At 48.8% G+C, this 26,070-nt stretch overlaps 1 protein-coding gene across 1 annotated transcript; it reads left to right on the top strand.

The window, feature by feature from the left end:
* The first annotated feature begins 382 nt into the window (after positions 1-382).
* On the top strand, positions 383-10,155 carry SSH3 (slingshot protein phosphatase 3). Its single transcript, XM_074230953.1, has 14 exons — positions 383-528; positions 1,553-1,590; positions 1,830-2,061; positions 3,579-3,697; positions 3,780-3,851; positions 4,279-4,344; positions 5,128-5,322; positions 5,452-5,545; positions 5,849-5,977; positions 6,072-6,118; positions 7,474-7,620; positions 7,905-8,105; positions 8,195-8,483; positions 9,098-10,155. Exons 1-14 carry the CDS (start codon positions 463-465, stop codon positions 9,341-9,343), a joined length of 1,941 nt encoding a protein of 646 aa, XP_074087054.1. The 5' UTR covers positions 383-462; the 3' UTR covers positions 9,344-10,155.
* Positions 10,156-26,070: the final 15,915 nt, after the last annotated feature.

Below are 26,070 nucleotides of genomic sequence, written 5' to 3'. Positions count from 1 at the left end.
AGTGGGCAGACAGGGCAGGAGAGGCAGCCTCTGGCCTGCCCTCCAGGGGCTTCGGTCTGGACCGGGCCATAGAAGGCGGGGGTGGGGGGGGTGGGGAGCAGCCTCAGGCCCGCCTGCCCTGCAGGGGGCACAAGGGCAGCCTCTGGCACGGGGTGCCCCTGCCAACTTCAGACCTGTCCTCCGGGGGCTTCTATCCAGCTCCACCGAGGGGGTCCCCCGAGGACACGAGGGGCAGCTATGGCGCTGGGCTGCTGGCGGCCTGTGCCCCCCGAGCCCTCCGGGGGTGCCCAGACGTCCAGCCGGCGGTCACCTGGCCTGGGGGGGGCGGGCGCGGCGGCTCCTCCCCGGGGCGGGGCGGCTCGGCAGGGAGGTGCCAGCCCCGGCGGCTCGGCCCGGCTCCGCTCGCGCCTCCTTCCTGGTCTGCTCTGGCCTGGCCGGGCCCGGGCGGCCTGGGCTGCCCCCATGGCCCTGGTCACCGTCAGCCGGTCCCCCTCGGGCAGCGGCCACTCCACCCCCGTGGGCCCCGCGGTGAGTCCGCCCCCAGCCCCCCCCCTCGCCTGCCAGCGGGCAGTGCCCGGCGGCCCGAGACAGCTGGGGGCGCGGCCGGGGCCGGGGGGCGGCGGAGGGCAGGGGGGGAGCCCACCTCCGCCGCCCCGACCCCCTCCCCTCCCCCACCCCAGGGATTCCCGGGAAAAAGAAGGGGGGGCCCGCGGACTCCGAGCTCCTTCCCACTTTCCCGTCAGTCCCTCCCCGTGGCTAGAAGGCCTGGCTTTTCCTGCCCTGCCCCCCCCCCGGCCCCCACCCCCGTTCCCCCTGCTCTGCCCACCTCCCTGGTTCCCCCTGCCCCACCCTGGTTCCCCCTGCCCTGCCCCCCCACCCTGCCCCCCACTGGCTCCACCTGCCCTGCCCCCTGGTTTCCCCTGCCCCCCCACTGGCTCCACCTGCCCTGACCCCCTGGTTCCCCCTGCCCTGCCCCCCCACCCTGCCCCCCACTGGTTCCCCCTGCCCTGACCCCCTGGTTCCCCCTGCCCTGCCCCCTCCACCCTGGGCCCCCCCCCCCGTTCCCCCTGCTCTGCCCACCTCCCTGGTTCCCCCTGCCCCCCACTGGCTCCACCTGCCCTGCCCCCCCATTCCCCCTGCTCTCCCCCCCTCCCTGGTTCCCCCTGCCCCCCACTGGCTCCACCTGCCCTGCCCCCCCCGTTCCCCCTGCCCTGACCCCTCCACCCTGGGCCCCCCCCCCGTTCCCCTTGCTCTGCCCACCTCCCTAGTTCCCCCTGCCCCCCACTGGCTCCCCCTGCTCTGCCCCCCCATTCCCCCTGCTCTGCCCCACCCCCCACCCTGGCTCCCTTGCCCTGGCTTTCCCTGCCCTGGCTCTCCATGCCATGCCCCCCCACCCTGGCTCCCCATGCTCTGGGCCCCCCTTCCCTTGGCTCTCCTGCCCTGGGCCTGGCTCCCAAGAAGGAGCCTGTTAGACCTTGGGGGCCAGGGGAGGGGAGGGGAGGCACCAGCAGAGCCCCTCTCACCCCCCTCCATGGGGCTGCTTCCCTGGCAGGATGAAGGCCTGAACAGGAGGAGCCAGCTGCAGCGCAGGTGAGGAAGCCCCCCGGCCCCCCTCCCCACAACTGGCTGGCTGGGGAGGTCAGAGGGCATTCTGGGGGACAGTAGCAGGAGGGGGATGTTTTGGGCCTAAGACCTGGCCTCTCTCCAATTCCTTGCCTTATTGGGTAAGAAGGGAAGATGGGGTGGCCTTTCCCAAGGGGAATGGATAATGGCTAGGTTAAGTGCTTTGAGATCTTCAGAGAATAAGGGACCCTCCTGTTCCTGGGCAGGCAGAGTTTTGCCGTGCTTCGCGGGGCTGTCCTGGGGCTTCAGGACAGAGGGGAGCCCAGTAGTGAGGATCAGGACGAGTCAGATGATGACGAACCAGAAGATGAAGAGCCTCTCTCTGACCTCCCCGACGGCCAGGGGACTCCAGAGTCCTCGAACTCTGGGAAGCAAGAACAGAAGAGGCACCTGCACCTCATGGTGGGACTGCTGAGGGCCCAGGACAACATCCAGTTGGTAAGAGGCCGGCCGAGGGACAGGGATGGGAAAGCGGCCAATTTGCCAGTTCTCCTCCATCTCTGATTGTGCCTTCTCTGTCTCCTCTTCCTCCCCGTCCCCCCAAGGCTCTGTGCTCATTCCTCTTCCGTCTTCTCTCCATATTCTGTCCCTCGGGCAAGTCCATCTCCTTCCAGGGCTTCAGTCACCCCTCCGGGAGGAGGACCCTGACCTCCCTCTGTCACCCTGCCTAGCTCAGCACCATCTCGACCAGGATGCCTTGACACCATCTGCAATGCAACATGTCTCAAACTGAAGTCTGCATCTTTCCACCATCATCTGCTCCTTCTGAGTCTGTGATTTTCTACACTGACTTTCTCCCTGCCTCCCCCCGACCATTTCAAACCTCAGGCATCTTGTTTTTCTCTCTCCCTCCCCCTTGACCAGCCAGTCACTGCCCCTGAGGCCTTGGCCTTCCATTGGACTTTGTTTCCCCCTTTCCATTTCCTCTCCATCCCCTATAAGCCCCCTGCTCCCCAGCTCATCTGACCCCTGGCCAGCCTCCCTGAAGCCCCATTTCCCATAACCCTCTCACTAACACCAGTTTTACAAGGTTAGCTTACCTTTCCAGCTCTGTTTCTTACAGGAACCCTCTGTTCCAGGGAACCTGAGTTCAAATTCTGACTGTTGCCGGAGATCTGGAGCATCCCTTAACATCCCTAAGCATCACTTTCCTCATGTGTAAGAACAAGGAGTTAGATGAGCTGGCCTTTAAGATTCTGGTCATCTCCAAATCCATGATCTTACATCTCTAAAAGTCACTTAATATCCTGTGCCTCAGTTTCCTCCTCTGCAGTAGGAGAAGAGTCAGACTAACTGGTTTCAGAGGTCTCTTCCAGCCTTAGAGCCACCCTCCCTGGTCCTTGGATTATCCCCCCAAAGCTAAGTCTAGGCTTTAGGAAAACTTACCCCATTTTTAAAATCCCACCCCCCCATCTCTGAAGGCCTGGCTTAAATGTCACCTCCTCTGGGGAAGCCTCAGCTTTCCCAGCAAGATGGAACCTCTCCCTCTCTTGCTGTCTAATATTGCTTTCCACCTTCTGTCTATTCCTCCTGTTATCAGTGTCTCCATCTTATTGAGCTTTGTGAGAGCCTGCATCATGCCTGTAGTGTACGCCACTCCCCTCACTCTCCCCCCACCCCATGCCCACATAGGAGCTCAGGACCCCACTGAACTTGGAGAGAGGGGGGTGATGGGGATGATGGGAATGGCTGAGAGGCAGCATGGCTTAGACATAGAGAGCTGGCCTCAGAGCCAGGAAGACCTGGGTTTAGGTCCTGCCTCTGCCACATTCTGGCTGTAGGACCTGGACAAGTCACTTCACTTAGTGTCTCAGAGAAAGTCCCCACCTGCCTTGATCTACAGAATGGAGTTCCATCGATGAATCATAGGTCCAGTTCCCCCATCTCCTCCACCCTCCCTCCACTCCCCATCCCAGGAGATGTGTTGAGATTGATCATGTGCCTTCCTCCCCCAGGCCGTGCAGTTGGAGACCACAAGGCCTCAATGGCTCAGATACCTGCTTGTGGTGTCCACGTCGGAGCCACTGAGCCAGGATGAGACTGTCCTCCTGGGGGTAGACTTCTCCCTGAGCAGGTAGGGGAGCTGCTGGCCGTGGGGAGACTGGGGAGACAGGAAGGGCAAGCAGAGCCCAGCAGTCTTTCCTTCTGTCCCTCAGTACTCCCAACTGCACCTTGGGGCTGGTCCTACCCCTCTGGAGTGACACACAAGTTTACCTGGATGGTGATGGGTGAGAAGAAGCAACTTTGATATTAGAGGGAGGGGAAGAAGGCTGTTTGGATCACCTGTACTTTGGGATCTGGGTGGTGAGGTTTGTGGGGAGAGCCTGGAGTTCTCTGGATCTCTGTTGCCTCATCTGTCCGACAGAGATAACACACTCGCCTAACTCAGAGGGCAGATGTGATAAGGGCAGGTGAGCTCAGGGGTGGGAACTGGCCCTGTAGAAAGTCGAGAACCTTTGAGGAATGTAGCTACGTGTAATGCAATTCATGACTCACACGGTGTTTAGAAGATGACCTAACTCAATCCCTTCATTCGACTGAGGAAACTGAGGCCAGGGCGTGGAATGGGGGAGGAGTTGTTCTGCCCCTGGAAGCCTGGGAAATGCCCATTTGGCACTGCCCACTCCTGAGGGCTTTGTCTCCCCCCGCTTCTAGGGGCTTCACTGTGATATCTGGGGGTCAGACGAGAATTTTCAAGCCCATCTCCATACAGACCATGTGGTAAGAATGAGAAGTGGGGGGGTAAGAGGCAGTGGGGGTGGGTGGGGAAGAGGTGGACCAGGGGAGGGGGAAGGCCTGGCCTAATGGCCCCAGAGCAACCACAGCTTCCCTGTAAGTTCTGGGGAGTGAGTCACAAAAGCCTAAAGAAGATGGACACCGAGAGCAGGAGAAGTGGAAATCCTTGGACTTGAACTATTGCCATGGCTGCTGGGGGCGGGGGGGGGGGGGGGGGGGGGCGGTCTGCCTGCTTCAGGTCTCTCTCCTGTCCATCCTCTTTTCAACCACTGAAGTGATTTTCCTAAAGCACAGGTCCAGTCGTGTCACCTCCTCCTCAGTGAACTCCAGGACCAAATAAGGAATGCTGGGCATTGACCCAGCTCCCTCCTCCCATGCCAGGCCTTGTGCACTTCTCTCTCTCTCTCTCTTGCTCTCTGACATGCTATCTTGGATCTAGTGGCCTCAGCCTCCTGGCTCCTGCATTTCTCTGCTCTGAGCCTTCTCTCTGGCCACCCACCAGGCCCCATAGGCTCTGCTCGGACCTCTTGAGCTCCCAGGCTTCCTTCTCCGAGAAGGCCGCCCCGCCTGGTCTTCATTCTAGAACCTCCCCTCTCTTCCAAAGGCCCTACTCATCCTTGTCCTTTGCTTGTTGTCTCCCGCACCAGACTAGGAGCTTCCTGAGGGCAGGGCTGCCTTCTGGCTTTCTTTGTATCCCCAGAGATTAGGCCCCAGGAGGTGGTTACCAGAGCTGAGTGACTTCCCACCTGCCCTGCTTCTCCCCTTCAGGGCCACCCTCCAAGTGCTCCACCAGGCCTGTGAAATGGCTCTGGGCAACGGCTTGGTCCCGGGAGGCAGTGCCCTTGCCTGGACTGGCTACTACCAGGACCGAATCACCTCGGACCAGAGCTGCCTCAATGAATGGATGGCCATGGCTGACCTGGAGTCCCTTCGGTCTCAGCTGCCTAGTGGAGACCCTCGTGGGTCAGCACTGTTGGGGCAGAAAGGAGGGTGGGGAAAGAAGCAGCTGTGTTTTGGGGCTGAAGGCCGGTGGGTGTGCTTGGGGGGAGCTGGAACTGGGGACCCTGGTTCAATGGCCACTCCTCCCCTTAGGTACTCTGAGCAAGAACGGATGGAGCAGCTCATCAGGGATGAACTGTGGCATGTCCTGGACACCATCGACCTGGAGAGCGTCACCTCCAAAGAGGTAGAGGGACCCCAAGAAACCAGGCCAGAAAGAGCCTGCCTGGGAAGTTTTCTCTGTTGCGACAGCTTTCTTCAGACCACCCACCCTTTACCTATAGGCCTCAGCCTCACTCCTGCCCCAAGAACCATCCCCTATTGTGTCTCTTGGTCTTGGCCTTTGCCCCCTGACCACTGTGGGAGGTCGAGAGCTTGCGTCTCCCTCACCATCAACCTTGGCTTGTGCATCCTGGACAGTCCCGGGTAGGGGTCACGGTATCCTTACCTACCTACAGCTTCCTGCCTCTTCCTTGGCCCTCTTCCTCAGATTCGCCAGACCCTTGAGGAACACTTGGGCTGTCCCCTACAGCAGTACCGAGACTTCATCGATAACCAGATGTTGGTGCTCATGGCCCAGAGGGATCGGCCCTCCCACATCTTCCCCCACCTGTACCTGGTAAGCTTACCACTGTTGGGACTGGTGAGGGATGCTGGGGTTGGGTGGGGAGATGGAGGGGGGCAGCCGCCTACCACTACTACCTTTTCCACAGGGCTCTGAGTGGAATGCAGCCAACTTGGATGAACTGCAGAGAAACCGGTAAGGGTCAAAGAACCTTGGTGGCCATCTGGGTCAATATTCTCAATTTTCAGAGGGGGAAACTGAGAGCTGAAATTCCTTCCCCTTGAGATTTGCCCCCTTCGGCCTGGTAGCCTAGCTTCTCTTTGTCATGGTCATGGTGGTCTCTTCGCCTTCTTAGCCTAGTGGGGCTAATTAGAAGGGCAGCCTTGCCACCCTGCCAGCTCCTTTGCCATTCTCTTTTACTTCAGTCCCCAAGGTGAAGGAAGAACAGGCAAAGTATAATACCAGAGTCACCTCCTCTGTTATTGCCTTTTAATACCAGAAAAAGATTTTTTTTCTTTTTTTGATTTTTTGCAAGGCAGTGGGGTTAAGTGACTTACCCAAGGTCACACTGCAAGGTAATTAAGTATCTGAGGCATGATTTGAACTCATGTCCTCCTGACTCCAGGGCTGGTGCTCCATTCACTGCGCCACCTAGCTGCCCCAAAATATTTTTCTTGATGCCCCTCCCCCAAGAAGGTGGCACCTTCCCTGCTGGCATCTAGCCACAGAGCTCCTAGGTATCGGTAAAAGTCCTCCTGGCAGCCACCGGCTGGCACCAGTTACAGAGCAGAGTGAACAAACATGCCAGCCTAGAGATGGCTCTCTGAAGATGACCAGGATCTCTTTTAGAACAAGAAATGGAAAGGCGGCTAAGTGGCGTAATGGATAAAGCACCGGCCCTGGAGTCAGGAGTACCTGGGTTCAAATCCGGTCTCAAGACACTTAATAATGACCTAGCCGTGTGGCCTTGGGCAAGCCACTTAACCCCGTTTGCCTTGCAAAAAAAAAACAAAAACAAAAACAAGAGATGGAATGTTGGAACTGTCAGAGACCCGAGACAGGAGGCAACCGAGGCCTAAGAGAGGGAAGGCCTCTTGACCAAGGCCAGTGACCAAGGTCACCCTGAGTGGCCACAAAAGTATGAACACTGGCTTGGGTGTCACAGGATCTGGGTTCCAATTCTGCCTCTGACACTCTGTGGGGGACCTTAGGCAAATCCTTTCCCTTCCTGAGACCTCAGTTGCCTCTTTTGTGAAATGAGGGAGCTGAACAGATGGGCCCAGAAGCCCCTCCAGCCCCAGCCCACAAACCTTCACCAGTGACCAGAGCTCACTCACCATTGCAACATGGTGGCTTCCTTTGGATCATCTAGATGTTAGGGATTTATTGATGCTCTTGTCATTTCTGGAACTCTAACTGTGCATTGGCAGCCCAATAGTAAATTCATGTGCCCCCTTCACGTACCCAGGTCTGGCCTAGCTGAGCCCCAGGCCTGCCCCAGCCCGCCTCCCTCAGGCCCAGCCCAACACGGCCTGGCTTCTCCTTGGCAGGGTCAGCCACATCCTGAACGTAGCCAGAGAGATTGACAACTTCTTCCCGGGGCTCTTTACTTATCTCAATGTTCGACTCTGGGACGAAGAGACGGAGCAGCTCCTGCCTCACTGGAAGGAGACTCATCGCTTCATTGAGGCCGCTCGGTGGGCCAATTTCTCTGCTTCCCAGCCCCTCCAACCCAGCCAGACGTCCACACTCCTCGCCCTGCCCCCCTTCGACCCATCGCCTCCTCTGGGCCTCACAGATCTTGTCTCCTTGTCCCTTCCAAGGCACCCCCTTTTCTCAGCTCAACATCTTTCTGTTGGGAAGGGTCAATAGCATGGCCTCCTGCCCCCAGTCTGTGGGGCCCTCGGAAGCCAACTGGCCTCAGCCCCAGCAGCTAGGCCAGACCAGGGGTATCTGACCAAGAGGCCTCCTCGTTGTACAGGACCCAAGGCTCCCGTGTGCTGGTACATTGCAAGATGGGGGTGAGCCGCTCAGCTGCCACCGTCATGGCCTATGCCATGAAACAGTACAATTGGGGCCTAGACCAGGCCTTTCGGCATGTACAAGAGCTGCGCCCCATTGCCCGGCCCAACCCTGGCTTCCTTCGGCAGCTGCAAACCTATCAAGGCATCCTCACAGCCAGGTACCAACTGCCGGGCTGGCACAGGGAGGCAGCCAGACAACAGAGATCAAGGAAGAGATGGCACGGTCAACACATTCTCTTCCTTCTAGCCGCCAGAGTCACATCTGGGAGCAGAAGGTCGGTGGTAGGACCTCCCCGGAGGAACCTCTGGCTCAAGACGCCTCCCGGTTGCCTAGCCCACCCCCCCTGGAACCAGGGGCCAGCGGGGACTTGAAGACTACAGGAGGGGAGGAACAACAGGGGATGCCAAGAGAAGGGCCTAGCCTTGGGGGACTGGGACCCCGGCCCCGCATGGACCTCCGGGGGATCATGAGGTCCATCAGTCTGCTAGAGCCCCCAGACCTGGGGAGTCAGCCAGAGACCAGTGATCTGCCAGAGGTGAGGATAGTAGGCATCCCCAGGACATTGGGGTGTGATTGTTCAGCGTGAAGCATCAGGGTGTGGTGAGTAATGAGCCAATCTCCATTAGTCCCTACTTCCCTACTTCACCTCAACTGGGACCCCATAAAAGCCTGGAACTCAACGAGCAAGGGTCTGCCTGGGTAGAGGAGCTTTCTTATCAGGAGAAATCATAGGTTGGGACCAAAAGGAGGGGATAAAAGACTTTGCAGAGGGTGCCCCCATTTCTGGAGCTGGGGTACAAATGGAAGGTGCTAGGCCAGCACCAGACACCACAGGAAGCCCCTTGAGAACAGCTTGAGGTCACAGGTGGGCAAAGACCAACTGTGCCAGACTCTCATTACCAAGGTCAGAGAGCAGTGTGAGCTAAAGGGCTGGAGGAGGTGGGACAGGGCTGTTGGGCCAAGCATGATGGGAGGTCCAGCAGCTCCAGGAACAAAGAAGGGGACCGGGAAAGGGCAAGATGGGCTCCCAGGAGGTTGGGCCTGGCCTGATCGGAGCCATGCCAAGATGGAAGCATGCTCAGGGAGAATGCCACAAGGCCTGGGCCTTTGGCGGTGACTTTTGTCCTCTCTCCTCCTCATCCTTTCCAGGTGTTCTCTTCTCCAAATGAGTCCTCAAGTGAGGATCTCTCCAAGACTTCCAGGGACCAAGAAGAACCGCGGCCTGTCCTGTCCTCCCGAAAGTCTGTGGCTGCCTTACACGGTGCCCACCTGGTGACCGACCGGACCCAGGCTTTCCAGAATGAGGAACAGGGAGAGTCTGTCCCTAAGCCCAGGACCCGGAGGATGATGAGACAGGATAGTGTGGATAGCGATGGAGAAGGGGGAGGGCCCTGAACCCTTTTCTAAACACTAGAATGAGGTCACCAGACAGAGGGGCCTCACCCTCCCACTTTGCACCGCTTCCTCCTCCCACCTCACCCCCTCTGCCCCTGTCCTTCCCCCATCACCCTCACGATAGTCCACCAACATCTACCCCAGGGCCAAGGCCTCATGATTCTCTCCACTGTTCATCTGGGGGAAGGGAGGCCAGGATGGAGGATACTGGAGTAATTTCATCTGCATTCAAATCCAAGATCACCCCCTAACCCCCCAAGCCTCTAATGATTTGTGATTTTTCCCTCCTTCCCAAAGGGAGGAAGCCGCCCCTTCCTCCCCAAGTTGGGGCTTCCCAGGATTTAGCCAGGGTCATCTGCCAGAATCTTGTAGGGTTGGGGGCCTCATCCCCTAGCTCCCAAAGGAATACCCCACAAGAACACAGGACAGTTTCTCTTATTAGCAGATGGAGGCATTTTGGGGCCTGGACCCCAGGCACCCCTAGGGCTCAGTCACAGTCCAATGGGTGCTGTCTGCCTTCGGCCTCCCTTCACAATGTCCTTGAGTCCCTTGCTTGGCCTCAGACTTGGAAGGAGAGGCCTACTGAGATGGGCGCTACTATGATGTGGGTCACTTGACAAGGGAGGCCAGAGCATTTCCACAGACGTGGCTAGCACACACGTGTGCACACACAGGAGCACACACACATACTCCTCCCTCCCCCCTTCCTCATTAGCTAGCTTGTATTTTCTCTGATCTTTTAATTCGATGGCTTTTTATTTAGGAATAAAAAAGGACTTTGATATGAAATGCTTTTACATTCCTAATCAAATGCTTGGGCTTGGAGACTTTCCAGGTGGGATCTTAAGGTTCTGGATGAGTCCAGGCTGATTTTTCTTGCTCCTCCCTATCCGTCTCCACATGCATCTTCACTGGCTTCATTTCCTCATGCTGTGCTTTTATTAAATGCCTTCTGTATAGCAAACATCATGCTAGGTTTGGAGAGGAGACAAAACAAATCAGCCAAACAAACAGGCCCTGCCTTCCAAGAGTTTCTATTCTACTGGGGAAAACAATACATGCAGATTGGGCAATAACAGGCATGAATAAAGTGACTGGGGTTGAGACGGGGGTCCTTCACACGCCTCGGCCTACGGGCGATGGCTTTTCCTTCCTCCAGGATGGCATGCCATCTTATTCAATTTCCAGAAAAAGGAGTCTTCCAAGCAAAGTACTTCAGTGGGAAGTCCAAGGACCTGGGTTCAAATCCTAGTTAACCTGAGTAACACTTTGGGAAAGCTAGTTCCCCTTTCTGGGCCTCAGTTTTTCCATCATAAAATGGACAAGATGGTCTCTAACTGGCTCTAGGGCTCATGATCCTACCATAATCATACCCTTTTTAGCTTTTTTTTTTTGCAAGGCAATGGGGTTAAGTGACTTGCCCAAGGTCACACAGCTATGTAATTATGAAATGTCTGAGACTGGATTTGAACTCAGGTCCTCCTGACTCTAGGGCCAGTGCCCTATCCACTGCCCAATCATACCCTTCTTTGACAGCTGAGGAAGTAGGGGCTCCAGAAAGGCTGGAAAGTAACAGGCTCCTTTGAAAGCAGTGGCTGAGATCACATGGGTTTTCCCAGCTTCAACCTGTGGGTCTTCAAATACTCTTTTATCAGAAACAGACTATGCCAATCTATAGGAGACTTTGCAAGTCACCCAGGGTTCTTCTGGTTAATGATTACAAACAATAATGGTAACAGATCCCGGTTTGGACAAGGCTGCAGGGAAAAGAGCTCGGGTTGGATGTGGAATCAGAGGGCCTGTGATCTGATGCTGACTGTTGTTAGTGACCTCTGGGACATTTGAGCAAGTCCCTTAAACTCTGGGCTGGTTTTCTTGGTCAGATGACAAGACTGGCCTCTCTGGGCTTGGAGGCAGACCCCTCGCAACTCTAGATCTGGGATCCCTGAGCTTCCATTTGTGGAGTCCTTTCTAAAGACCTTTCACCCAAGTCACAATTCTGTCCTTCTCAAGAGCCTTGATGTAGTCTGTGGCACCCCTCCCCCCACAAAGGGCACATTTTGAGCCCCACCCAGCCCTAGCATATGGGCCTGCTATGACAAAAAAAGGGAAAGCTCTTCTCTGGGGGTACTGAACCTATCCCAGGTAGGTTCCCAGGTACTGAACCTATGGCAGGTCTTCAGGTATCAAGCACAATCCACCACTTCTATCATGCTTGTTACCCTTCCTCCCCAGGCATAGCCTGGTAAAACTCAGGATCCCCTCCACACTGGGATCAGGCTTTGAGGAGAAAGACATTTCAAACTTAAGGTCTGATGCTACCTGGAAGGTAGAGAAGGCTGGAAAGATCACTGCACTGGAAGTGGAAAGATCTGGATTTGACCCCTTGCTCTGGAGACTTCATTTATGATCAGGGATAGTCCCTTAATATCTCAAAGTTTCGATTCTGACCCCTGTAAAATGGGCTATTTGCACTATTCTCTATATGAAATGTGTAAGTGGAAGTTTACCCATGGATTTTGGTGGGGGTGGGGTTGCTATGGGTTAAGTGACTTGCCCAAGGTCACACAGCTAGGTGAGTATTAAGTGTCTGAAGCTAGATTTGAACTCAGATTGAACTCAGACCCCAGGAGTCTATCCACTGTTCCATCTAGCCACCCCTCCCATGGATTCTTCTAATGCTAGGAGGGAACTGAGTCTTAGGGGGTGGAACTTGGAGGTATCTCTGGATGGGAACAGGAGAGGTGCTGAGTAAGAATGAGACCCGAGGGTGGGTTTGGTAGTGGTGGGGAGCACCCTGGGAGGGGTCAGGGATCTGCCAGGATCAGCCCTTCAGGTAGAGGAGGAGAAAGCAGCACATGACATGCTCTAGGGGATGCTGCTCCTCCTGGATACTCTTCCTTCTCTGGCTTTTCAGGACACACTTGTGCCTCCCCTTCTTTGCTCCTTGCCCTTCCTCCAGCCCCCGGAGCTGGCTCCATCCTCTTATTCTAGGCTCATTTCCTCAGGGATCGCATCCTGTCTTCAGTGCTGACCCCCAAAGCCTCTCTGAGCCTCCCCACTCTCCCCTCGGTGGTACGGGGGCCCCCAACCAACCCCTCCAGTGGAAGCAGCAGCTTCCCTCTCACCCGCTCCTCTCATTTTCCATCTTGATAAGCCTGCGGCCCCCATCGCCACCTCGGCGCCACCTCGGCGCCACCTCACCTGGCACCGTTGCCCCCATCCGGCCCCAATGGGCAGCCCTGACAAGTGCCGCCCGCCAGAACAGCCGTGATCTGTCCCTGAAGCCCCCCGAGGAAAGGACCCCACGACCTCCCGGGGCTCTCACTGAGGGGGGCTTTGCCCGGCTTTCCAGCCTGCCCACAGGCTGCCACTGAGGAGGGATGGGGGGAAGCAGGAGCCAGACTCCAGGGTCTCCAGAGCCTCAGTTTCCCCTCCTGTAGACTACAGATAAGGACACCCTGTGGTCCTGGGTGTCACTGGCTTCTCCGGGCCTCAGTTTCTCCCCTGGGAAATGGGCCTCGCCCCGCCCTGGGCCCGCCTCAAAGGCCGGAGCTCCGCCCAGGACGGGCCCCGCCTCAGGCCGCGCCTCCCGCAGCCCTCGAGCGCCACCTTGTGTCGGGCCCGCGCGGCGGACGGGCCCGCGCGGCGGACTTCATTTCCCAGCAGACGCCTGACTCTCGGGGAAGACGCAGGCGCAGAGGGCGCCCGCCTCGTTCCCACGGCGGCCGCGCTGAGGCGCCGGCGTCGGGCTGGGCCCGGGCCCGGGCGCGGGGAGGCGGCGGCGGCGGCGGCGGCCACAGCGCCCCCCGGCGGCCGGAGGCTTCGCGCCCGCGCGAGCGGCCTCCGCGGCACCCCGCTCCCGCCCTTCCCACGCGCACCCGCGCCGTTGTCTCGGAACGGGGCCCGGGGGGCCCGGGGGCCCGGGGGGCCGGGGGGCCGGGCTGTGCAGCCGCCGCCGGCTCCAGCCCTGGGCCCGGCCCCGCCGCCCGGGGGCCGCTCCGGGGCCCGGCTAAGCCGAGAGCCTAGTGCAGAGGAGGCGAGACCGCGGGACCGAGAGCTGCGGGCCGGGCCGGGCCGGGCCACGCAGCCCAGGGAGCGGAGGGGCTGGAACTCGGGGCCTTCTGACTCCGGAGCGCCTGCCCCCCCCCCCCCCCCCCAGCTGCCCCGCGCCGTTTGGGGTTTTAAGAAAATGCTTTGTTTTCCCAGCTGGGAGCAAAGACAGTTTCCAACAGGCATTTTTAGAAGGGCTTGAGTTGCACATTATTTGCCCCCCCCCCCCCCCCGAGAGCAGTCTCCGAGGTCATACCTGTATAAACACATTCCCATATGCATCACACGCATTTGAAAATGATTTGTTTTTCCCACTTCATGCAAAGATAGTTTCCGACAGGCATTTTTAGAAGGCTTTCAGTTGCACAGAGTCATCTTCCGTAAGTTATACATATTATCAGCATACACACAGTTTTACAGATGAAGAAACACTTTTAATTATAAAGAAACTGAAGCCCTGAAGAGCTTAAAATCCAAGGTCATGGGCGCGAAAGTCTTTGTTTTGAGCTTGGAGCCTAAGTCCTTGGACTCCAGATTCATCGTGATGGATTCAAAATGGCTTTGTTGACAAGATCCTTGTAAAGTAGGGAGCTTAAGGAATAACGGAAACATAGCACTTGAAGGTTTGCGAAGCGTTTTTCATATAGGATCTCAGCTGATCCTCAGAACAGCTCCGGAGGGAGGTGCTATTGGGATGCTCATTTTACAGATGGCAAAACTGAGGTTCAGAAAGGGAAAGTGACTTAGCCCGGGTCACTCAGACCAAAGATTCAAACCCATCATAGGTCCTCTGGATACACAGATGATCATTCCCTTGGTCAGAGTTAAGTCTTTCAAAGTTGCTTTTCTTTCCAGTAATATTATTGGGTTGGATTAGATTTCACAGAAAACTCCACCAAAGTCTGTCTCTGATGAAAGCCTTTCTTTACTGCTCCAGAGAGGATACCCAGAATTAGCCATGCCTACAACACAAGGGGAAAAGAGTCCTGTCTTTGGAGGTGGAGACCTCGGGGACAAATTTTGTTTGACATTTATTACATATGTGTGATTTTAGGTGAGCCGCTGCACCTTTTCAGGCCTCAGTTTCTTCTTCTGTAAAAGGCTGCTGGATGGCCATGCAAGTAGTAGCTCTGATCGGATGATGAAGATGATGATGATCATATAGGAAATGACTTGCCCAATGCCCCATGGGACTCTGAACAACATAGCCTGAGAAAGTATTTTACATCAAGGTCTTCTTTGGTCCTCACCTCAGCTTTGTAAGGGAAGCTGAGCACAGATTAGCATTCCTTATTTTACAGATGAAAAAGCAGGCCTACAGAGGGGGAAGGGGTTTTGGTGCAATAAAAAACCAAGCAAAGTAATAATAGCATCTGACAGTTGTAAAGTACTTTGCATACAGGATACTGTTTGCTCCTCACAGCTGCCCATGATGTAGATGATGAAGGATCTGCTCCAGTTATAGATGTGGAAACTGAGGCTCCAAAAGCATGAACTCACATTCTTTCTTGCCCCTCTACATTTGGTGACCCAGATAAGCTGTATCATCCCCCCATACCTGCCCCCCCACACACACACACTCCAGGGTCTTAACCCCGGGTGGTTTCCCCTGCTGAGAATCTCCCTTTCCTTACCTCTGCCTTTGGAATCTCCTGTCCCTTCAAAGCTTGACTCAAGGGCCATCTCCAATATGAGGTTTTTTCTAATTCCCCTGCCTTCCCTTCCCCTACTCCCCTTTTCTCTGTAATAGGGGCCTGATCAAGGGAGGACAGGAGACTTTTTCTTGTCATTGCTTTAGTTAGTATAATTTCTACAATGCTGAATAGAAATGGAGAGAATGGACATACTTGATCAGCCTCGATCTTATTGGGAAGGGTTCTAGTTTATTATAGATTAGGCTTGCTCTGGGTTTTAGATAGAAACTCTTTATCATTTTAAGAAAAGTTTCATCTATTCCTATGCTTTCAAATGCATTTTAAGAAGAATGGGCATTGTATTTTGTTAAAGGCCTTTCCTGCACCTATTGATATAATTATATGATTTTTGTTATTTTTGTTATTTGTGTGGTCCATTGCAGTTATACTTTTTCCTTATATTGAACCAGTCCTATATTCCTGGTCCAAATTCAGCCTGGTTATAGGCTTGTAATATGGAACTATAATCTCTTTGCTAGTATTTTATTTTAAAATTTGATATGAATATTCATTGGGGGAAATTGTTTTCTTTCTATGTTTTTGTTCTCCCTGGTATTAGTATTAAACCCACATTTGTGTCATAGAAAGATTGTGGTAAGATTCCTTTCTTACCAGTTTTCCCAAACAGTTTATATAATGTTAGAATTAATTGTTCTTTAAATGTTTCATAGGACTTGCTTATGAATCTATCCAATTCTGGAGTTTTTTCCTTAGGAAGCTCATTTATGACTTGTTCAATTTATTTTAAAAAAATAGGGTTATTTAAGTATTCTTTTTCCTATTTGAGCAATTTAGATAATTTTTATTTCTTTAATAAATATTCATTTCAACTAGTTTGCCAGTTTTATGGCATATAGTTGGGCAAAATGGTTCCTATAATTACTTCAATTTCATCTTTACTGGTTGTACATTCACCTTTTTTTATTTTTGAAGTTGGTTATTTGATTGTCTTTTTTTTTTTAAGCAAGTTAGTTTATCTCTCGATGGTTTATCTCTTTTGATGGAGTTTTTTCATAATACCAGTTCCTAGTTTCATTTTTTAGTTTAATGTTTTAACTTTTGATTTTATCACCTCTTTTGATTTTTCTAATTTGAATAACTCTAATTTAGTATTTACTATGAGATTTTTGATTTGTTCTTTTTTTTAGTTTTTTTTGGTTGTACACACAACTTGTTGATTTGCTCTTTCTCTCTTTTATTGATTTAAATATACAAATTTTCCCCTGAATACTGGTTTGACTGAATCTCACAAATTTTGGTAGATTGTCTCATTGTCATCATTATCTTTAATAAAATTATTAGTTGTTTCTATGATTTGTTCTTTGACACAACCTTTTTTTCCTTAAGAAGGATTTTTTTTTATTTTGAGTTTTACAATTTTTCCCCTATTCTTGCTTCCCTTCCCCCACCCCCGAAGGCATTCTATTAGTCTTTACATTGGTTCCATGTTATACATTGATTTCAGTTGAATGTGATGACAGAGAAATCATATCCTTAAGGAAGGAAAATAAAGTCTGAGATAGTAAAATTGCATAATAATATAACATTTCCCCCCCACAATTTGACGGTAATAGTCTTTAGTCTTTGTTCAAAATCCATAATTCTTTCTCAGAATACAGATGGTATTCTCCATCGCAGACAGCCCAAAATTGTCCCTTGTTGTTACACTGATGGAATGAGCAATTCCATCAAGGTTGATCATCACCCCCACGTTGCTGTTAGGGTAGACAGTGTTTTTCTGGTTCTGCTCATCTCACTCAGCATCAGTCCATGCAAATCCCTCCAGGCTTCCCTGAATTCTTGTCCCTCCTGGTTTCTAATAGAACAATAGTGTTCCATGACATACATAGACCACAGTTTGCTAAGCCATTCCCCAACTGAAAGACATTCACTCAATTTCCATTTCTTTGCCGCCACAAATAGGGCTGCTCTAAATATTTGTGTACAAGTGATGTTTTTACCCTTTTTCATCATCTCTTCAGGGTATAGACTCAGTAGTGGTATTGCTGGGTCAGTGGGTATGCACATTTTTGTTGCCCTTTGGGCATAATCCCAAATTGCTCTCCAGAAAGATTGGATGAGTTCCCAGCTCCACCAACATTGTACTAGACACAATCTTTTAAATTTAAATTATTTACTTTCCAATTAATTTTTAATCTCTGCTTCAAAGAATCCTTATTGAATGCAATTTTTATTGCATTCTGGTCCAAACATGAATAATATTTCTATTTTCTTTGTTTGTGAGGTATTTAATGTCTTAATACATGGTTAATTTTTGTAAAAATACAATGTACAGTTGAGGGGGGAAAAAAGATATGTTTTTTTATTCCTACTCAATATTCACCAGAGTTCTATCATCTCTAATTTTTCTAAAATTCTATTCATCTTCTTAGCTATTTTATATTTTATTTTATGGTTAAATTTATCTGAGAGTATAGTTTTGCTATATATATATAAACTATAAATATGACTATATATAATATATATACATATTACTATTAAAAATTACTATATATAAGCTATAACTAGTTTTACTATTTCTTCCTGTAACTCATTTAACTTATCCTGTAAGAATTTGGATACTTTGCCCTTTGGTACATTTATGTTCAATATTAATAATACTTCTTGTCTTTGTACCTTTTTAGCAAAATATGGTTTCCCTATTTCTTTTAATTAATACTTGGTGATCTTATTACCTCCTGTGGATTGAATTACATTCTATTCTTATGATTCTCATATCTACCTTTCTTGTCCTGATCTCTCTATTGGCTTCCAAATTCACATCTCCAACTGCTTTTCATATACCATGAATTAGAAATGTTCAGTAGACATCTTAAACTCAATATGTAGAAAACAGAATTCATTATCTTCCCCCCCTAAACCCTCCTCCTCTCCTCTCTTCCTTACTACTGTAGTGGGCAACAGCATCCTCCCAGGCCTTCAGGCTCCCAACCTAGGAGTTGTCCCAGACTCCTCATTTTCTCATTCCCCCTTTCCCATGTCCAGGCTATTACCAAGGTCTATCAGTTTCACCTTTGTGACATTTCTCAAATTCTCCTCTTTTCTCCTCTAACCCTGCCACCATCACCCCTGGTACAGACCCCTTATCCCCTCCTTATCTCCTCTCCTTAGATTATAAGATCTCTAAAGACAGGGGTTGTTTTTTGCTTCTTTTTGTATTTATAGCACTTAGAATATTGCCTGACACATAGAGGGTGCTTAATATGTTTATTGATTGATTAGGTCAATTTTTGTTTTATCTTTGTCTGATATCATGATTGCTACTCCTATCTTTTTTACTTCTATTGAAGCATAATAGATTCTGCTCCAATCTCCTTTTTAACTGGCTTTCAAATGATTTTTGTAGACAATATCTTGTTAGATTCTGGTTTCCAATCTATTGTGCTGTCCACTTCCATTTCATAGGTGAGTTCATACATTTACATTCATAGACATATGATTGCCAGTCATTTCTCTCCATCCTTCTCTCTTTCTCTTTTTTCCTCCATCTCCTCAAGAATCTGTTTAGCTCTTGATCATTGCCTTCCTACTTCCTCACTGAATAAGATCTATACACAGCTATGTTTGTCTATGTATATATATATATATATATATATACCAATATCTATATATTTATATATGTATATTTACATACACACACACATACATACATTTACACACATATGTGTATTTTCTTTTTTGGACCAATTCAGATGAGAATAAAGTTCAAATTTTGCCTCCTTTCTCCCCTCATTTTTGCTTCCTCTATAGAAAACTCTTCTTTGCATGCTGCTTTTGTGTGAGACCATTTTCCTCATTCTCCCCTCTTCCCTCATTTCATTTTCAGTGCGCCTCTTTTGTCACTTTGTCACCCTTCTGTTTTCAAGATAATCACAACATAAGAGTTTCACATACATGTCCTCTGTCGATGCAAACTCCTTATAACTGCCTTAATAATGATAAGGGTCTTTGGAGTTATGTGTATTATCTTAACATTTTGGAATGTAAATGGTTTAAGCTTATTAAAACCCTTATTATTTCTGTTACATGTTTTTCTCTTTATGCTTCTCTTGAGTCTTGTGTTTGAATGTCTCATTTTCTGTTTAATTCTGGTCTTTTTTTTATCAGGAATGCTTGAAAGTCTTTCTGTTTCATTAAATGTACACCTCCTCCCTCCCCAATAGAATTATACTCAGTTTTTCAGGGAAGGTTATTCTTAGTTGTAAACCTAGCACCTTTGCCTTTGAGAATAAATTCTAAATCCTCTATTTATTTATAGTTATAGATGCTAAATGTTGTGTGATGGGGTGGCTAGGTGGCACAGTGGATAGAGCACCGGCCCTCAAGTCAGGAGTACCTGAGTTCAAATCTGGCCTCAGACACTTAATAATGACCTAGCTGTGTGGCCTTGGGCAAGCCACGGCAACCCCATTGCCTTGCAAAAATCTGAAATAAAAAAAATGTTGTGTGATATGGACTGTGGCTTCATGGTAGTTGGATGGTTTCTTTCTGACTGCTTTCAGTCTACTCCAGTATTATTGGAGTCCTGTAATTTAGGTATAATATTCCTGGGGAGTGTGGTAAATTCTTTCAATTCCTGCTTTTCCTTTAGTTCTAGGATGTGCTTTATTCATTTTGAAATATAATGCGTTAGCCTTTTATATTGTCCTGGCTTTCAGTTAGTTCTTAAATTATCCTCTCCTGGATATTTTCCAAATTAGATGGTTTTTTTCTGGTGAGATATTTCACGTTCTTCTGGTTTTTCCTTCAGGTTTTTGTGCTCTAGTTCTTGGTAGCTCATAGAATCACTACTTCTCCTTGACTAATTCAGATTTTTAAGGAGTTCTTTTTTTCGGCGAGGTTTTGTTCCTCTTTTCCCAAGTTGTTAATTATTTTCTTTAATCGTTCTCCTTTCCCAATTTTTCCTCGTCTGCTTTTGATTTTAAAAAGCTCTTCCTCTTGCACTTCTAGAAATTTTTGTTGAACCTGTGTCAACTTGCATTTTTCTTTGAGGCTTTCCTTGTTTTCAAGTCATTGTCTTCTTCTGAGTTTGTGTCTTGATCTTCCCTGTTTCCATAGAAGGTTTTTTGTGGTCAGGTTCCTTTTCGTTGTTGTTGCTTGCTTGTTTTTCCAACTTATTTCTTGGCTTTGGACTTTATGTTAAAATTGGGGGCTAATAGGTTTTTGGTTCTTCCAAGCTGGTATGATACAGAGAATTCTGGTCACTCCCTCCTGGTCTGTATTCTTGTCCTTACCCAGATAAGGCCTCTGCTCCCTCACAACCACAAACCATAACTACTCTTCACCCTGGAACTGGATGTCAGACCTCAGTGATGGGCAAAGGAGCTGCCAGATGGTGCCCGGTCTTGGGCCCAGCGTTTAGTTCAGGAATCCTCTGAATTATCTTTCTGACAGGAGTTTGGTTCTTTGGGCCACTCTTGCTATCACAGTTGCTGCTGCTGCTGCCTCTAGACCCCACAGCCAATACCACATAATTCCTGCCAATCCCCACCCCAGTCAAACTTTTCTTTCAGTTCTCCTAAGCTGTCCTGTGCTGAAAAAATGAGATACTGAGACTTTTTTTTTCGTTCTCCCGCTCAGAATTTGATTTGAGGCTTAAAAAACAAAACAAAACTGTTTAATAGGTCAGTTGGGAGAGCTCAGCAGAAATGCGCAACTTCCTCCACTGTCTTGGTTCCACCCCCTCCAAGATATTTATCATTTTCCTCACCATCCAAATGATTGAATATCAAATTATTTGTTGACTGAATTTAGAGTCTTTTAGTTTTCTATTCATTCTCTTCTTAAATAACATACGTTGGCCCCAAGCTGCTGTTATTTTCATCATGGTATTTCTGCTTATTCAAGATGGTTAAATTTACCATGATATAATTTTCTTGTTGCTTTTTTGCACCGTGTTCCTATTCTGCCAGCTCCTTTACTTGCCTCTTTGAGGAGAACCTGTGAATTGTTCTCTTACTTAACTGCAACTTCCTTTGGGGATTTGTGGTTTATCAACAGATGTACACTGTCATCACTAAAGGGTGACCTTAGTTTCAGAATATTAGCAACTGAGTTCTTGTTACAACCACCCTAAAACTGAGTTAGGCTTATTGCTTTCTGTCCCTTAATCATGTCACTGTAGAAGGATAGAAAGAGGGTCACTGGTATCTTTTTTTGTCTTGTGGGTTGCTGTGGCTGAGGTCATTGCCTGTTGGACCTCTGTTTAGTGAAGCTGAACCTCAGAAAGCAAATAAAGCCTCTTGCTGGGACTGTAATCAGCATGGGACTTTTCCAGCATGGTGAAACTTCTCAAAGAATCTAGAACCCAGGTCACTTTCACATCACAATATAATATCATAATAAGACATGATATAGGTAATATCTTCATTATTAAATTCAGACATTTTTAGACATTTGATTAAAAAAACTACTACTTAATATAGTTGCATTAATTTTGTTTGTGAAAAGCTTTTTTTGTTGTGGGTTTGGGTTTTGTTAACTGCTCTGTTGCTTTTGGGGTTGTAAATGCTTCCCCAATGAAAAGTCTGAAAGGTTTTTTTTCTTATTTTTCCATGCCTCAGTAATTCCATCCACTTTCAGTATCCTGGCAGAGAGTTCACCTGAGCTTGGTGATATGAACTCAGCCCAAGCTGCCAGATTTTACTGGGTACCAACTCCTTCCTAGACACTTTTATTTGTTTTTTAATTTTTTTTTATTTTCATCCATTTGTATGTGCATATTTCCAAGTTACAAACTGTCCTTCCACCCCTCCTTCCCACCCTCCTCCCCCCTCAGTAGGGAACAGTCAGGTTAGCATTTTGTGTACATATTTTGTTAAACATATTTACAAATTAGTAATTTTTGGTATGAGGAATTAGGATTAAGGGAAGGAGATACAGAAGAGATAATTTTTATAAAGTGTTCATCGGATTTGGTAGAGGTGGCTTCTTGTTTTGTTTAGCTTTTCGTCCTCTGGTTGGAGTTGATATAGACCATTACTAGTGTAACACCGTTGTCCTAACTCTCTGGACTGTCGAGAGGAGCTGCTTCCATCAAGGTTGTTCATCTCACAATGCTGCAGATGTGGACATTGTTCTCTTGGCTCTGCTCCCTTCTCTCAACTTCAGATCCTGTAAGTCATTCCATGCTTCTCTAGAGTCTGACCATTTATGGTTTCTTGTAGAACAATACTATTCCATAGTATTCATGTACTATAACTTGTTTAACCATTCCCCGATGGATGGGCATCCTCTCAATTTCCAAATCTTTGCCACCACAAAAAGAGCCACTATGAATATTTTGTAACATGTGGGACTTTTCCTATATTTTACGATTTCTTCTGGATATAGTCCTAGAATTGGAATTGCGGGGTCAAAGGTTATGAACAGTTTTATTCCTCTTTGCTGGACATTTTTATGCTGACCTTTCCCCATTCAGAGATCATTCTTCAAAGTAAAGAATATAAGGGTAAAATGAGAGTTGGACAATTGTGCTTTCTTTTATCACTTATCCTTGTTCTAGCCATCTTCAGAGATAGGCCTACCTACTGTTTCTGTGAGCCTCCTCTTTCCCCATCTGTCACTTAGGAACAACCTCTTCTTGTGCTCAGTTTCCTTCTCCAGCCTTAACTCATCTTGGTTTTAGCATTCCTGACAATTGGCTTACAAGGCTACCCCAAAGTTATTTTTTTCTTTTTCTTTTCATGACAAAATTTTGCTTACATCTTCTGTTACCTTCTTTTGTTTGCATCTTCTGCACTTAGACATTTTTTAAACCTTAAGTTGACTGTAGACTCCTCTGCAGGACATTGTCATTCTCTGAGGCCCACCCTACTTTTCTTTCTTCCTCAGTTAACTCTCCTCATTTCTTCAGAATTTCATCCTTGAAAGCTTTTCATTCCCCCCCCCCAACTAACTTCCCCCTTAGAATCTGAGTCAGTAGGAACTCACTTCTCCTTTCTCTGATCCATTTGAAATGTACTCTTCCTAAACTGAGGCTATATGTCAACTTCCTCCCATCTTTCTTGTGCTTCTCAGACGCTCCAAGGAGCTGTCATTTCCTTCCATAGTCTCTTGATCTCTGCTCTTTGTTGGGTGGAGGGAAGGAGATCCTGAGGAGACTGTCTCCTTTGTTGACTCTTATGTCTACTGAATTAAGGCAAGTGAAATGGCAGACTCTCCATCTGATCTTGGTGGAGAATTCAAAGCAGACATACACGTAATGAAAGTTCCTGATTGCTACTCTTTTCTGGCTCTGGACCAAGTCAGTGATGGTTCTTAAACTTCTCATCTCTTTCTTTCCTTCTGTCCAAATGGTCTGTGGGATTCTCTCTTTTTTTTAATTTTATTTTTATTAAAGATATTATTTGAGTTTTACAATCCCCCCCCCAATCTTGCTTCCCTCCCCCCATCCCACCCCCACAGAAAGCACTCTGTCAGTCTTTACTTTGTTTTCATGTTGTACCTTGATCCAAATTGGGTGTGATGAGAGAGAAATCTTATCCTTAAAGAAGAGAAGAGAAGAGAAGTCTAAGAGGTGACAAAATCAGACAATAGGCTATCTGTTTTTTTCTAAATTAAAGGGAATAGTCCTTGCACTTTGTTCAAACTCCACAGCTTCTTATCTGGATACAGATGGCACTCTCCTTTGCAGACAGCCTAAAATTGTTCCCGATTGTTGCACTGATGGAATGAGCGAGTCCCTCGAGGTTGAACATCACTCCCATGTTGCTGTTAGGGTGTACAGTGTTTTTCTGGTTCTGCTCATCTCACTCAGCATCAGTTCATGCAAATCCCTCCAGGCTTCCCTGAATTCCCATCCCTCCTGGTTTCTAACAGAACAACAGTGTTCCATGACATACATAGACCACAGTTTGCTAAGCCATTCCCCAATTGAAGGACCTTTACTGGATTTCCAATTCTTTGCCACCACAAACAGGGCTGCTATGAATATTTTTTGTACAAGTGATGTTTTTATCCTTTTTCCTCATCTCTTCAGGGTATAGACCCAGTAGTGGTATTGCTGGGTCAAAGGGCATGCACATTTCTGTTGCCCTTTGGGTGTAGTTCCAAATAGCTCTCCAGAAGGGTTGGATGAGTTCCCAGCTCCACCAACAGTGTAGTAGTGTCCCAGATTTCTGTGGGATTCTCTAATGGCAACCTCACATCTGTTTCAGTCTCTGAATCTTCACTTGAATCTTCTCCTCTGTACTATGCTTACTGTCTCTGCTTCCTGGATTTTCTCATGAAAGAAGGAATAAACAAATGAACAAATGAATTAAAAAGCATAATGCTCTATATTATGCAAAATTCTACTCTTTCCCAAATCTTTTTATTATTATTATTATTATTCAGGGATACTTTTATTCCTTATGTGAGGAAATTCAGGAACAAGATGGGAAAGCACAATAGAAGGAGCAGTTATATTCTCTTTCCTGTGCAAAGGGGAAATCAAGGCCCAGCTTCCTGGAGACTAGGTCTTCACTCTATTCCGATCTGGGGCATTTTGCATCCTTGCTATCACTATAAAATTAACCTGTTGGAAGAGGTTACCACTGAAGTAGTAAGGGTGTGGCTTATGCCTCCAGCAGGTGCCACACAGCTGCAGAATGCTTCAGAGGCCTTATTGGACAAGAATAATATCTGAGATTGACCGAGAGATTTGCAAAGTTTGTTTGTTGGGGAAATGAGAGGCTAGCAGGAGCCATTATGCCTTTTCCTGGTACTCAGCTTTGATGTTCTCCTTAACTTCTCTCCACCTCACTCCCACAGCTGCCAGATCTACCTCTGTGACCATGCCCTCATTTCTGTTCAGATAGCTAGTAAGTGTCCTAGTTCAGGCCCATGTCACCTCTCACCTGGACTATTGCTATGTTCCTCCCTTCAGTCCTCCACACAGCAGCTGAGAAACCTGCCACTCCTCTGCTCCGTAAGCTCCCGTGGCTCCCTTTAGAATAGAGCTCTGTGTTTGGCTTTTAAAGCATTTCACAACCTGGCCCCATCCTCCCTTTCCAGTCTAACCACATATTCCAGGCACTCTACTGGCCAGCCAAACTGCTCCGACACTTCCTCAAACATAGTTCTTCATCTCCCATCTTCAGGTCTCACCTCCATCATGTCTTGGAACCAGATGCCACCTTTTCCATGACACTTCCTGATGCCTCCATCGTCCTCCCCATGCAAAGCAGATACAAAATAGCTGATGGGGCAGCCTTGGATGTGACTTTGTATCTGCTTCGTATGGATACATATATCCTTGGATAAATGGATACTGTATATACCCATTGATGGATGGATACTGTATATGTACCCATGAACAGACACTGAATATAGCCATGAATGGATGTTATTTCTCCCTCACCCCCATGTAAACCCCTTGAAAACATTTCATATTTGTGTATCCACATCACCTAGCTAGTGCTGTACACATAATGAGCACTTTAGAAATGATTTTTCATTGATTGTTAGATCAGTCTATCTATGGTGGGATCATTATCCCTCTAAAAATACAGATCCTAACCTTCCATGCTTGCTCATCCTATGCATGACCTCCTTCCCATGAGATGGCCATAGGATAATCACCCAACTTGCCAGGGTCCTTTTCCCATCATGAGGGAAACAGGGCTGGCTGTCCACCTATCATTTCTTGCTTCACCAGATGAGCAGCCCATATTCTCTTTCTGTCATCCAATGACATCCTGTCTAATTTTTTGGAGTTCCTCATTATATCCAAAACTGCTACAAAGTGATTATGAGAGGGAGGACTTTCATTATTTTTTTCCAGGGCCGGTACTTTATCCACTGCACCACCTAGCCGCCCCGAGGACTTTCATTATTAATTTACTCAGCTAATATTCATTGAGGACCCACTGTAAGCTTGGCACCGTGCCAAGTGTTGTTGGCGATACAAAGAAAACTTAGCTGTACCACCTGTCCCTATAGAGACCCTAAGATGATTAAGGGGAAAGGACAAATGAC

Source organism: Macrotis lagotis, chromosome 3 (assembly GCF_037893015.1).
Source record: "Macrotis lagotis isolate mMagLag1 chromosome 3, bilby.v1.9.chrom.fasta, whole genome shotgun sequence".
Classification (NCBI taxonomy): Eukaryota; Metazoa; Chordata; class Mammalia; order Peramelemorphia; family Peramelidae; genus Macrotis; species Macrotis lagotis.
The sequence above is the reverse complement of the archived record's forward strand: the minus strand, read 5'-3'. Positions and strand labels throughout refer to the sequence as shown.